Source organism: Maniola jurtina, chromosome 5, assembly GCF_905333055.1.
Source record: "Maniola jurtina chromosome 5, ilManJurt1.1, whole genome shotgun sequence".
Classification (NCBI taxonomy): Eukaryota; Metazoa; Arthropoda; class Insecta; order Lepidoptera; family Nymphalidae; genus Maniola; species Maniola jurtina.
This window is the reverse complement of record NC_060033.1, coordinates 8,121,101-8,134,945: the sequence shown is the minus strand read 5'-3', so window position 1 is coordinate 8,134,945 and position 13,845 is coordinate 8,121,101. Positions and strand designations below refer to the sequence as shown.

The 13,845-nt window shown below is 37.9% G+C and overlaps 2 protein-coding genes across 2 annotated transcripts; both read left to right on the top strand.

Annotated features, from left to right (window-relative positions):
* Positions 1–670: 670 nt before the first annotated feature.
* LOC123865644 lies at positions 671–3,484 on the top strand. Its single transcript, XM_045906810.1, has 4 exons — positions 671–1,039; positions 1,567–1,779; positions 2,193–2,282; positions 3,274–3,484. Exons 1-4 carry the CDS (start codon positions 862–864, stop codon positions 3,402–3,404), a joined length of 612 nt encoding a protein of 203 aa, XP_045762766.1. The 5' UTR covers positions 671–861; the 3' UTR covers positions 3,405–3,484.
* A 2,029-nt stretch (positions 3,485–5,513) lies between these two features.
* On the top strand, positions 5,514–13,211 carry LOC123865641 (chondroitin sulfate synthase 2). Its single transcript, XM_045906803.1, has 11 exons — positions 5,514–5,979; positions 6,721–7,071; positions 7,645–7,796; positions 8,742–8,885; positions 9,638–9,789; positions 10,049–10,154; positions 10,388–10,570; positions 11,036–11,254; positions 11,675–11,998; positions 12,323–12,506; positions 12,844–13,211. The coding sequence occupies exons 1-11, from the start codon at positions 5,715–5,717 to the stop codon at positions 13,143–13,145; spliced, it is 2,382 nt and encodes a 793-aa protein (XP_045762759.1). The 5' UTR covers positions 5,514–5,714; the 3' UTR covers positions 13,146–13,211.
* Positions 13,212–13,845: the final 634 nt, after the last annotated feature.

The window sequence follows — 13,845 nt, the reverse complement described above, 5'->3', positions numbered from 1 at the left end:
TCATCTTCGATTTAATTATTATTATTAAGTTTCAAGTTGCTTACAAGGAATTTTAAGCCAATTTACCCAGTAAAAATTCTTCGAATACCTAGTTACGTCTATTTTGTGTTTATGTACGTATTTGGCGAGCCACCTCGATTCACGGCTACTTAGGTTCTACATAATCTGGTACATATCTCCTTAGGTGTCATTAATACCAACCGCCATCCTACGAAAATAATATTTTAAAAGTTATCACATACCTTTATTCCCGTAGTTTGTTCCTAAATAATTTAGGTACGTACATAGGGATTGAGCCTACACTAAACGCCCTTTTTTTTAAATTTACCGCCATTTTTCATTAGATTTACTAATTTTATTTTTAGCGAATTAACGTTTTCTGGGTTGCCAGATTTTTCCAACAATAAATAGCATAAGCAGCTATGGTTTGCAATGATTGCACAAAGAGATAGGCATTGAGATAGGTTATAATATGAGTCACTGACTCGGTATGAGGAGGAGGATTTATATGTAGGAAAAAGTACAAATTCATATAGTTAGGTAACTAACTATACTGGTTCTTAATTTATCTAGATTCTAGACAAAATTTTCGGTTAAAGCACAGTTGTTGGTTTTGAGTCTGTTTATCACTTTTTTTTATCAATAGGTAACTATAACTAACTACCAGTGTCCTAACAGCCTATACAAATCTTTTTTCTTAGAGAAAAATAGTTCGTCCAATTTGCAGTAGATGGCGCTATTTTGGTAATTATTCGGTCATTCCACAGAATTATTTGGGTCTCTCATAATGACTCGTCAAACGTCAATTACGCGTTTCCCCCGCCATTTTGCCGCCATTCTGTTTCCTTTTGTGATCCGTGAATGTGCTCCATTTGTGTTTTTATGATTAATTCTACGACTTTGCTTGCTCCTTGGACTCCGAAGGCTTCGCTTTTCTCACTGGACTTACGCGCAAACCCCTGGACACAGATTTGCCTAACGATTTGGACTATGGCGGCTTCTGAGAGAGGTTGTTGTGTGCCGAGATGCGGTAAAACTCGTAAGTAATCAACTTATAGATTATTATTCAATACTTAGCAAAGATAAGTCGTCGTCGCCTTCGTATCAATGCTAAAAACTCTCATGCAGACTTCCTCACGATCTTTATGAAACGTTTGATATATTAGTGACTAGAGGATGCCCGCGACTTCGTCAGCGTGGATTTAGGATTATAAGATCCCTTGGGAACTGTTTGAGTTTCCGGGATAAAAAGTTGCCTATGTCAGTTACAGGGACGCAAACTATCTCAGTACCAAATTTCATACTAAGCGGATGGGGTTTTAGGAATCCCGTGGGATCTCTTTGATTTTCCGGGATAAAAAGTAGCCTATGTCCGTCCCCGGGATATAAGCTAACCCTATACCAAATTTCGTCAGTATCGGTTAAACTGTTGGGCCGTGAAAAGGTAGCAGACAGACAGACGGACAGACAGACACACTTTCGCATTTATAATATTAGTATGGATTGATGATGATGAATAATTATGCAACATAAGTGTGTGGTCTATTCTCACAAAAAATTTTTCAGGCAAAGATGATACGGTTCTTCATTCATTTCCCAATCCTGAAAAAGAAATGGATCGGTATCTTGCGTGGACTCGAGCTGTTGGACTAGATACATCATTGGATCCTAACTATGTGTATCGGAACCGACGAGTATGCCATTCTCATTTTGAATTGAAATATTTGACGTGGACTAGAAGATTGAGCCCTGGGGCCATTCCCACTTTGCTCTTGCCAGGTGGGTAGACATGTCTTCGCTATCATAATATCAGAAAACTCACCTTTCAAGCTCCAGCAGTACAAATTAGAAATAGAGAAACTGCCTTAAATCAGTTTGAGTCACAATGAATGTAAATATAGTTATTTTTTATTCTTTTCCATGCATTTTAATTAAGACTTTGAATTAAGCATATTACCAGTAATTATAAAGCTCATTTCAGACTACGGTATTTAAAATATATATTACAGTCCTGTCAAAATAGACATTCAACGGTACAATAATTCGCGTAGAGCTAAACATTGCTACGAATGTTGGAAATTTTGACCGGAGTGTAATATATATTATATTCCATAGTCTGAAATGAGCTTTTTAATTACAAATTACAAATTTAATACAGCCATAATATCATTATAGTTTTTATTATTTTACAGATTCTGAAATGGCCAGAGTCCCACTGATTGACATCACAAACAGGCCTGAAAATGTTTCTTTAGATCCTGCATTCCCATCCACTTCTAGAGGTAATTATACAATAATAATAAGAGAAGCTGTGATAGTCTAGTGGTTAGGATGTCCACCTCCTAATCAGAGGTTTGGGGGTTCATTCCCGGGTACACACCTCTAACTGTTCAGAGTTGTGTGTTTTTAGGGTTCCGTACCTCAAAAGGAAAAACGGAACCCTTATAGGATCACTTTGTTGTCTGTCTGTCTATCTATCTGTCTGTCTGTCAGTCTGTCTGTCTGTCCGTCCGTCCGTCGTGTCTGTTAAGAAAACCTATAAGGTACGTCCCGTTGACCTAGAATCATAAAATTTGGCAGGTAAGTAGGTCTTATAGCACAAGTAAAGGAATAAATCCGAAAACCGTTTTGTGGTTGCATCACAGAAAAAAATATTAAATTTTCAAAGTAAGATAACTATACCAAGTGGGGTATCATATGAAAAAACTTTACCTGTATATTCTCAAACAGATTTTCATTTATTTTTATGCAAAATAGTTTTTGTTCTATTGTGCAAAATGTCGGAAAAATACCTGAGTATGGAACCCTCAGTGCGCGAGTCTGACTCGCCTTTATTAAGTAATTGATAATCACTTGCTTTAACGGTGAAAGAAAACATCGTGAAAAAACATGCATGCGTGAGAGTTCTCCATAATGTTCTCAAAGATATGTAAAGTCTGCCAATTTGCACTTAGCCAGCTTGGTGGACTATGGCTTAAACCCTTCTTAATCTGAGAGGAGACCTATGCTCTGTAGTGAGTCAGTGATGTATTGATCATGATTAATAATAAGAGGAAACTTTTTGTCAAATAGCCATAATATAATCTTTTAATTTACCAACTTTTTATAATATTCCTATACCGTGAAAAAAGTAATGATTTGCTATTCCTGAAATTGGTACGAATGTTGGGAATTTTGACAGGAGTGTAATATATATTATATTCCATAGTCTGAAATGAGCTTTATAAATTTTAATACAGCCATAATATCATTATAACTTTTATTATTTTACAGATTCTGAAATTGCCAGAGTCCCACTGATTGACATCACAAACAGGCCTGAAAATGTTTTTTTAGATCCTGCATTCCCATCCACTTCTAGAGGTAATTATACAATAATAATAAGAGAAGCTGTGATAGTCTAGTGGTTAGGATGTCCACCTCCTAATCAGAGGTTTGGGGGTTCAATCCCGGGTACACACCTCTAACTGTTCAGAGTTGTGTGTTTTTAGGGTTCCGTACCTCAAAAGGAAAAACGGAACCCTTATAGGATCACTTTGTTGTCTGTCTGTCTATCTATCTGTCTGTCTGTCTGTCAGTCTGTCTGTCTGTCCGTCCGTCCGTCGTGTCTGTTAAGAAAACCTATAAGGTACGTCCCGTTGACCTAGAATCATAAAATTTGGCAGGTAAGTAGGTCTTATAGCACTTACCATACTTGTATTCTTTTAAGCCACACTGCAGGGATGATACAAACTTTTCATTAATTTGTTAGGAATTTCTGTGTATTTCTAGCTAGGCTGGACCTCTAAATATTATTCTTTTTTTTCAGAACGGAATATATTGCCAGCTGAATGTACACAGACTGCGGACGTTCTATTGTTTTTCGACGAACTATTCGACTCATTAAACGGTAGCTTCAGTAACTCGAAAAAGAAGAGTGGGAAAAATTTGTTGTTGCCTGTGACGCCTAAATCTGACCATGGTACCGTTTGGTCAAATGCCAAAAAAGTTCTAAGCACGATGAAATTTATCAGTAAAAATAATGATAAGTCATTAGATAAGCTTGTCACAGTTCCCACAGTCAACAATTGGTTACGAACTGTAAATAATGTTGAATACCTCATCCAAAAATTATTTAACGAATTCAATATAAAATCTGTGTGGATGCGGCATTTGAATCAGGATCCATTAGAAAATTTCTTTGGGACGATTCGTAGCCATGGGTGTAGAAACACTAACCCAACTGTAGCTGGCTTCGAATCGTCCTTTGCTGCATTACTAATTAACAATTTAAGTGGACAGCACTCGCCTGGCTCCAACTGTGAGGAAGACAATTGTCAGACTATTTTTAACTCAATGGAGACCTTGTTTGATAAATCAGAAAGTGAGCCCATCTACACAGATATGATTGAAGATATAGATGATACAATATATGTTCAATATGAAGAAAAAAAAAAAAATCCTAGAGTATTAGCAACTTTACAGTTTGTAACTGGCTATTTATTAAAAAAAGCAAAAGCAAAAATCTTCAAAAATTGTAAAAAATGCATACAATGTTTATATGACCCCAATAATACAGCAGATTTTTTAAAATTAAGAGAATATAAAAAAGGAAAGACTTTTTTAACTTATCCCAGTAATAAATTAATTATTCTTTTTTCAAGAATTCAGGATTTAATTACACATATTATTAAAAATAAACCTATGAGTCCCAATATAAAAGCACTCATAAAAACTTATTTATATACAGAGGTCGATTTTGATTTTTTCAATTGTGAAATACATAAAGCACAGACAGTGGATATAATATACGAATTATCGTGCAATTTTTTTCTTTTTAACTGGTGCAGAGACGTAAATAAAATAATTAATGGTACCAGATTAGATTTAGACGAAGGTGATATAATTAAAATGTTGGCATTGAATGTATTTAATAAAAGAAAACATAAAAAACCATCTAATCGCTAAATCGTTGTTTTATTTGCCTAAAGAATTCAAATTACATTGTCTCCAAAGTAATTTCTAAAAGTCAAAATCAGATTATGATTTTGACTTTTGGAAATTACTTTGGGGAATATTTTCTTTAAAAAAATACCCTGAGGAGCGTGAATTGCTCGGCTTTAGTGTCGTCGTATATCGCTAGATGGCGCTATCCAATAATTCTCAGTGTTAACTCTATACCCCTATATTCAATGTACTCTGTGCTAACTACCTAGTTAGTTACTAATATAGGTACTGGTTATGTGTGTATTGTATAAAAACTAGACCTATGTACCTTCCTATGTACCTAGTTACGTGGATTTAAAATAATAAAGTACAAAGTAGGAACTGGTTCATTAACTCATTCACAATGAAACAACTGAATAACATCACGTATTTAAGTTTTAAGATGCATTTATTATGGTAACATTATTTTATGTCAAATGCATCAAATGTCATGATGTCAATTCTAATTTTGAGTGTCAAAAAAACGTCAAAATCTTCGTGGTCTGTGGTCAAAATATTAAGTTGGTTTTGGCTTGCTTACAGCTTACCATTGCTTACAAGTTACATTATATGACTGTGTACTGTGTAGTTAGTGTTCTAAGTAATTAAAAAAATTAGCTAAGGTTTATTTATTGGGTTAGATACCTACGCTTATCTTTAAAATCTACAACAATTCTTTATACATGCCTAATCTGATTACGTGGACTCTGGGCGGTCAAGTTTATTTGATACGTTAAATCACACGTAAAATGTTGTCGCGATACGTTGTGTCTCAAGTGAAACATAATTCCTACTTCCTAGTGGGTTTGGGAATAGGGCTATGGCTTGCCTTAGTGACGGTACCGCTGGAGGAGGAGGTCGCTGCTTGCGATACGATGACGGTTGCAGCACCCGATGAGTATGAACCTCAACGTGAAGAACGACCTTTGGGATCGAGGAGCCAACCTGGACGTAGTGTTCAAAGACCACGGTATTACAGCACTGAGCTTGGCATGCGGAGTGGACTGCTTACAGGTGAGAACGTTTAAAAACCTTTTTTCCAAGCTTTACAAGTCACAACGATGAATTAATGAATATACTTTTACTGTACACCACAAAATTAGTACAGAAAAAACACATACAAAGCACAACAAAATAATTATGGCTAATGGAAAGCAATAGGTTTAAGTTGGAACGCGATTGCCTAAATGCCTAATTTCTATATGTCTATAGTCCAGTTAATTACTGTGTAATAACCACATCTGTTATTGTTCCTAGAGCTTTAATAATAGGATTATGATAGTTTTATTTTAGATTAGATGATGCTCGTGACTTTGTGTTAGTTTAGATATTTTTTTTAATCCAATGAAAACCCTTTGATTTTCCAAGGTGAAAACTTGCCTTTCCCTGACAGCAAGCTATCTGTGTACGAAATAAATGATTGCATATTTTGGGATTTAGCTATTTAATAATGCTTTACTTTCAGAGCTCCACTTTCCAGGAAATAGTAGCTTATGTCCATCCCCGGGACGCATGCTATTTCTGTCCTAAATATCATAATTGGTGAAATGTATCATATTATATCAGGATATATTTGTAGAGGTAGAAGAGTTTATTTAATTTTATTTCAGTACAATTTATTGTATTCCTCTTCAACAAGCATTTAAATATTACAAAAACTAGGGAAGGATTTCAGATTTACTTGGATTAAGCAATTATATTTTCTTATTATATTTGTATATACCATTTTAATCTCTTGTATTTGTTTCTCTACAGGTGTCTTAAGCTCAGAGGAAGTGCTAGAAACACGAGCAGCAGCACTTAATCGCACCGCAGCACGTTTACAACCCGCCTTACGATTCTTTATAACCGCCAGTGCATTGCAGGAAGCCCCTGGTCGTGCCAATGTAGTTGGCTTCACAGACACGAGAGAAATGCTCAAACCATTCCATGCCCTCAAGTACCTTGCAGATAATTACTTAGAGGAATATGATTTCTTCTTTCTGGTGTCGGACATGTCATTTGTGAATTCACGGCGTTTAACAGAACTGGTATCCAAACTGAGTGTTAGTCAAGACATCTACATGGGCACTGTAGCAAATGATGATACACAGTATTGTACTTTAGGTATGACATTATTATTTTAATTTATTTTCATAATTTTTATAATCCTTAATCATTACTAAATTCTAATAAGCATTCATCTAATTAAATGCATGATTCAAGTAAAATAGCTGACTGTATATTAGTTCTGGTTTTTTGAAGTGGTGTTTGCTGACTATGCTGAAGTAGTGCAATTTATTTGCAAGTCAGTAAAAAATAGCATTATGATTTTTCTTTAGAAAATTAGATGATGCTTGTGACTTCGTCTGTGTAGGTTTTCAAAATTCTGTGGGAGCTCTTTAATTTCCTGGGAAAAAATAATTCAGTGTTTCAAACACTGAATTATTTTTATCCTATTATATTATATATTATATTTATCTTGTTGGCACTCTTTGATTTTCTGGGGCAAAAAGTAGCATATTATGTCCAACGCTGGGATGGAAGCTAACTGGGAACCACATTGGGTAAGCAGATGGCCTGTAAAAATGTGACTGACAGAAAGACACACTTTCGAATTTTATTGTTAGTCTTGTTAATGATAAGTTTTCTGCATGATGAATCTAGCATTTAGTAATGATTTCAATTTGTTTGTACCAGAGGGTGGTATATTGTTGTCGAACTCGGTTCTCCGTGCGGTGCATGGAGAACTGGACTGGTGTGTGAGAAACTCATATTCTCCACACCATCATGAGAATCTTGGTCGCTGTGTCTTACACGCTGCGCATCTATCCTGCGTCAGTGAAGTACAAGTAAGCAATACTGCATTATGTAGTCTCATTACTCAACTTGTCAGCTATATTATATAGATAGGTATTTCTAAAATAAAAATTGGAGAACCTTTCAGTTCTTACATAGTCATTTTAGCGTCATCATCATCTCACACAAGACAGGTCTGAAAGAAGACACATAGTAGTACCAGCGCACTGCATCTCCTTTCAGAATGATAGGTATTATCATTATACAAAATAATTATACTTTTATCAGATGCCAGTATAATGTAACCTTAAGTATTACTAGATTGTACCATTATCATTATCAGAACACAGAATTTTACATTGGTTATAGTTATCACTATATCACTATGACAAAGCTCTAAAACTGGTACATATTTTTTGTTTCAAAAAATGGGTAAAAACATTTTCATTTGACGAGTAAAACTTACTTTTGCACTTCTGCAGTTAAAAATAAAGTGCACCACACACTTGGTAGAATGACTTGTGGCTTTCATTAACTTGATCATTCAAAATCGTCATGTGCTTCAAAAGAAATTACAAGTAAGAAATCTTTGATGATGGATTTGATATGACACAACTCAATGAAATAAGTTTGACTGCATTGCAACATTCGCAAAACTTGTTGCGAAGCTATTTTCAAGATTCGTCTGAAAGTACGAATAATACTTGATTAAGTGGGCGCAAAATAAGTAACCCAATCTAAACACGAAACTTATGACTGCACATTATATAAAAACAGATCTCAGCCAGGCTTGTACATTTTTTCCTTAGTCTATGACCTGCGCAAATTGCCATGTTGCAACTTCAGAAAACGAATGCGTAAATGTAAAATTGGCTTACATATACTCACATATTATTATGTAGGATCACAAGTTCGTCCACAATCAACTGTGCCTGTATGCAGTCAGTTTAGCTGCATAGTTAAACCTCTCAAGTCAAGATTTTTTGTCCTGTTTGCAGGGAGAGAGTTATGTGTCAGTGTATGTGAACACAGCCGGCAACGGCGTGGGCGGTGTCCTGACTCCTGAATTGGCCGATGCTGTGGTGGTACAACCAGCTATAGAGCCCAGTCACTTCCATCAACTACTTGCTTATATCTCAAGGGTGCGTAATTACTACTTTTGATGAACCACTTGTTTCCGAAATTGTAAAATCCATGAAATAAATTGACCCTCTAGTGTAACTTTGAAGATAACTGTGCGTAAATCAGTTGTTTAGTATTCAGGCTAAAACTTCGTGATTTGACGTTTGCGCACTATAATGACAGATTTACATGCAGTTAATGCCTCAGAAAAACTAATGCCACAGAATTACGCTTACGCATTTTAATAGCAGTTTATAAGCAAAATATTGTTTATACATGTGCAGGACAATTTTTTTTTTTGAGGGAATCTTGTGACTTAAATATATAAAAACAAAAGCAATAAAAAATACGCCCCGCCCCATCCCTGAAAATCCCACTGGTGCTGGCGATAATGGGCCGTTTGGGCAAGGAGGCGAAGAGTGTCGTGCATGACATGGGCCGACGTCTAAAGAAAAAGGGCTGCAATCCGTGCTCCTACCTGGCACAAAGGTCCATGTCCATTCAGTGTGGCAATGCTGCCAGTTTGATTGGCTCAGGGGAAACCAAAGGCGCACTTTTCGATTAACAACGTTCCTACGGGAAAATATTTGACATTTACTTTTTATGTTTCATCATATTGATAAAGTTAAAGATATAAATTATAAGGTTTAAGATTCCTTCCACCTTTATTCCGAGCTATTGTCCTATATTTGCCACTAATTTTAATTCATGGTCAAACTGTAAATGTTTCTGTTTGTCTGCCACTGGTGTTTATATTTCTCGTTTTATGCAGGTATACCTAGAGCGCGCTCAAATGAGCATAGCACGCGAGCGAGGACAGGCGGCGCTTAGCGCGCGGCGCCATCCGCGCGGGTACCGGAACGCGTCGTGGCCCGCCGCGCTCAGAAATGATGTTGGCTTAGCTACGCCCAGACCACCTTCGAGGTAAACGTCTTATCACCGAAGCGATAACTTGTTGATGGGTGGAACCTAAAATGTTTCCACAGATGACGGAAACAGCGTTATTTGTACGCGTCACCCTTTCCCTGTAACCGCACCTCACCCTGAGAGAGTCCAGATTCAAGATTGTTTGGTCAAAAATGGTTTTTAGTTTAAAAAAAAAACCTTTTTTGCCAAAAATAGAAAAGGTGCAGTGCAAACGGCAGTCAAGTTTTTTGAAAACTTTTTAAATTATTGTTATAAGGTTTGACCATTTACGCTGGACGCGTTTCAACGCGACGCACGCGTTCATGCCGGACGACCATCGCGTCGTAGCTCCACTCACCAGCGCGTACAAAGAAGCAGTTCATGTGAGTAACAATTAGAACATTTCGAACATGGTTAAAGTTCGCAAACTAAAACCTCCTTCTGTTAAAAAACTTCACCACAAATGCATGGTTTAGATTTTAATTAAATCCATACTAATATTATAAATGCGAAAGTGTATCTGTCTATCTATTACTTTTACAACCTATCCGTTTAATCTATTTTGACAAAATTTGGTACAGGAGAGCTAGTTTGGATTAAACAATTGTATTTCTAGTTAATATTGGAAGAGGTTCGCGCATGGGCAGCAAATAGATGGAGCACAGTCGCAGACGCGGAAGAAACAGGAGTTGTTACTAAAATATCACCCAAGGATATTACGCTGGAAGAGGGCGCGTGGTGCTGGGAGCCTCCGGTGGCCTTGCGGTACCGGCTGTTGTTGAGGTTACCTGCGCGAAAGGTACACATTTTTAAGGACCCATAACCTTAAGTTTTCATACCAAAACGCCACTAATCGAGAATACATTTCATAGGTTGTTAGGCATTTCATTCAAATCTGATTAATAATAATAATTTAACAGTCCCCCCTGAGGCTGAGATCTACAGAGCGAATTCTGACTAAAGATACATATCGCTGACATAATCTGTCTCGTTTTAACTGAAATAAGTTAAGTCTGAGTCAAGTCAAAGTATACTCTCTAATAGGTAGATCTCGGCCTGAATAAGAGCAAAACTTGTGCTCATGCAAGTTCAACCAAAACCTGATAAGTAAAATTTGAAATCTGTATCAGAGTAATTTTCAAGGTCCATTTTCAAATCCAAGATGGTGAACCTTCATCGTCACTTGTTTCGCCGTTCGCTAGCAGACGCTGCGAAGTGTTCCATACATAACCATTTTTATCTGAGAATACTTCTTGTATGGCAGGCTGATGGTACAACAAATCCTCGAGGAGCATTGGTCCAAGTGGAAGCCGCGCGAGCATTAGGCGCGACCAGGCTTGCGCCCGCGCGTTACGTCACTGAGAGCGCGCGCGTCACGCTCCTACTGCCCCTGCCAGTAGAGCACGCGGCCACGGCGAGCGAGTTCCTGCACAGATACCACACAGTCTGTCTGCAGAAGGATACCAACACCGCGCTCATCGTTGTAAGTGTATTACCTAAACGCGATATAGCGCGCCACAGAGTAGATAAAGTTAATATAGCGCTCTCTCTACCTATTCCCATACAAAAACAGAGAACGCGCTATACTAACTTCATTCCACGGATAAGTAAGTATAGTGCTCTCTCTGTTACGCATCCATACAAATGATAGAGCCAAACAGAGAGAGCGCTATATTAACTTCTTTCCCCGGATAAGTCAGTATAGTGCTCTCTCTGTTACGCATCCATACAAATGATAGACCCAAACAGAGAGAGCGCTACACTAACTTCATTCCGCAGATAATTCAGTATAGTGCTCTCTCTGTTACGCATCCATACAAATGATAGAGCCGATCAGAAAGAGCGCTATATGTATTAACTTCATTTCGCAAATAGGGTATAGTGAAATACATTTTATCCACAGGTAATAGTCCCCAGAATCGAGTTGCCGAAGAATGCGGACAATTCGACATTGCAAGCAATACGTAAAACGGATAACTCAACACTGCAAGTCATGCGCAATACGGTGAAGAATTTTACGGAGAAATACCGTAACTCGCAGATAGACATACTAGAGGCTCCGGATTTGCCTGTGCCTTGGGGAGAAGGACGTGTTTGGAGTGAGACGGAGATACAGAAGCATGCGGCTCGAATAGCCTTGAATACCGCAGTGCCGAAGTTACAGCGTGACGCGTTGTTACTCCTGTCTATCCCTTATATGGAGTTTACTGAGGACTTTCTAAATAGGGTATGTATCATATTAAAAGTAAGTACGGATCATGAGTCTGCACCATAATCTCCTGAACCAAAATATTTCCGAAGTTCTCTAGGTTTCTAGCCTACGTGGATTGGATCTGTTTTACCTTTTCACGGACCATCTGTTTTACTGGTTTAGACATTTAGTACATCGCTTATATCCCGAAAAATCAAAGAGTTCCCACAGTACTTTTAAAAGCCTACAGCCAGCCCAAAGAAAATCAAGATCAAAAGATCTTGATTTTCATACAAAATCACACATACATCGAAGAACATACACACACTCTTTCGCCTTTATAAAATTTGTGTGATACAGGTCCGAATGAACACGATTCGCGGCGAGCAGTGGTTCCTGCCGCTGCCGTTCGCGCGGTTCGCTCAGTTCGCGAACCCGCTGTTCGTGGACGCGGCCGGCGTCAAGCCTACGCAGAACACGGGCCGCTTCCCGACCGCCGCCGCGCCGCTGATCATATCTTTCTACAGGCAGGATTATATTGCAGGTCATTATTGTATGATGTCATTATGATGAGGGATGGTTTGATGGGTAATTAAATATCCACGAATTGACCAGGAAGCTAGATTTCTTGACCTACCCGGCAGGAAAGATTACACATTGAACTTTAGAACGAGATAACGGTTTCATAGAGCTTTGTCTCTGTCGTCGAGACAGGCAAAACTGGACATAGAAATGACAGAGATGACGATGACGCTCTACAAAGTCGAAATATCTAAAAGTTCTATACATAGCATAGTTCCTCCGGGTAGCATAGATTTCTTCTATGTAACCACCAAAAATATTTTAAGTAATTAATAATTCAAACTGTTTTCATATTCTAGGCTTAGAGTCGTGGCGTACAAATGGCGGGCCCAAAGACGTGGCAGCGGCAGATATTTTGGCCGCGTCCCCGTTGCGTTGTATCCGCGCGCCTGAACCTGCTCTACTGTTGCCTCCCCGGGCTGAGCCTTGCACCCCCTGCAACCCTGTAGCACCCCCTCACAACGCAACCACGGACCCTGCAAGCGAAGCCCGTGTAGCGTGCTTGTTCAGAGAGCGTGATCGCGGCTTCCCAGACCTTCAGCTAGGTGCCAGGCACGCTTTAGCTAAACTTCTACTCCAAACGCAAGCAGACCTCGACTGAAACTCGCGGGGGTAGAAGAAAGCCTATGAATTATACCCAACACGTTTACGAATAATATATTGTCGTAAATAAACCGTCGCGACGGTACTTCTCTATTATCAGCGTACTATTCGTATCGTATTATTCGTCGACTTTCGACGATTTTAAAGTCGTCATATTTTTAGCATTATATTTTTGCATTGAAACAATTTCGTTCCGACGCCGTGATTCAAAACTACAAAATACTGTCGTCAAAACAACGATAATATTATATTCGTTATACCCTACCTAATATATTGTATTGAACGATTTGTCAAAATAATATTGTATCATATTGTATAGAATCAGGCGTTACTTTGCGGAAGTCTATGATATACAAACAATCAAACGCTTAATTTGCTTTAATCCGCTAAAAAAAGTGGATTATAGCAAATTCAACTTTTGATTGCACTTTGGTGGCATGTAATGAATAGAAAATTAAAAAATGAAACAACAAAATGTATTTTATTTTCTTTTTCCGCCTGACTAAACTAGCGGCACGCTATGATGGCCGGTTTGACGTTTGTCCGCTCATGAAGTTCCGTATTAATTGATAACGACTTTGAAGGAAATAATTGTATTACTTTATTGACGATAGTGATGTGCAGAGATTCATAAATTTTATCGAATGTAGTTTTAGGTTTAGGACTCAAAATTTATTTATTAAATTGATTTCTTAAAT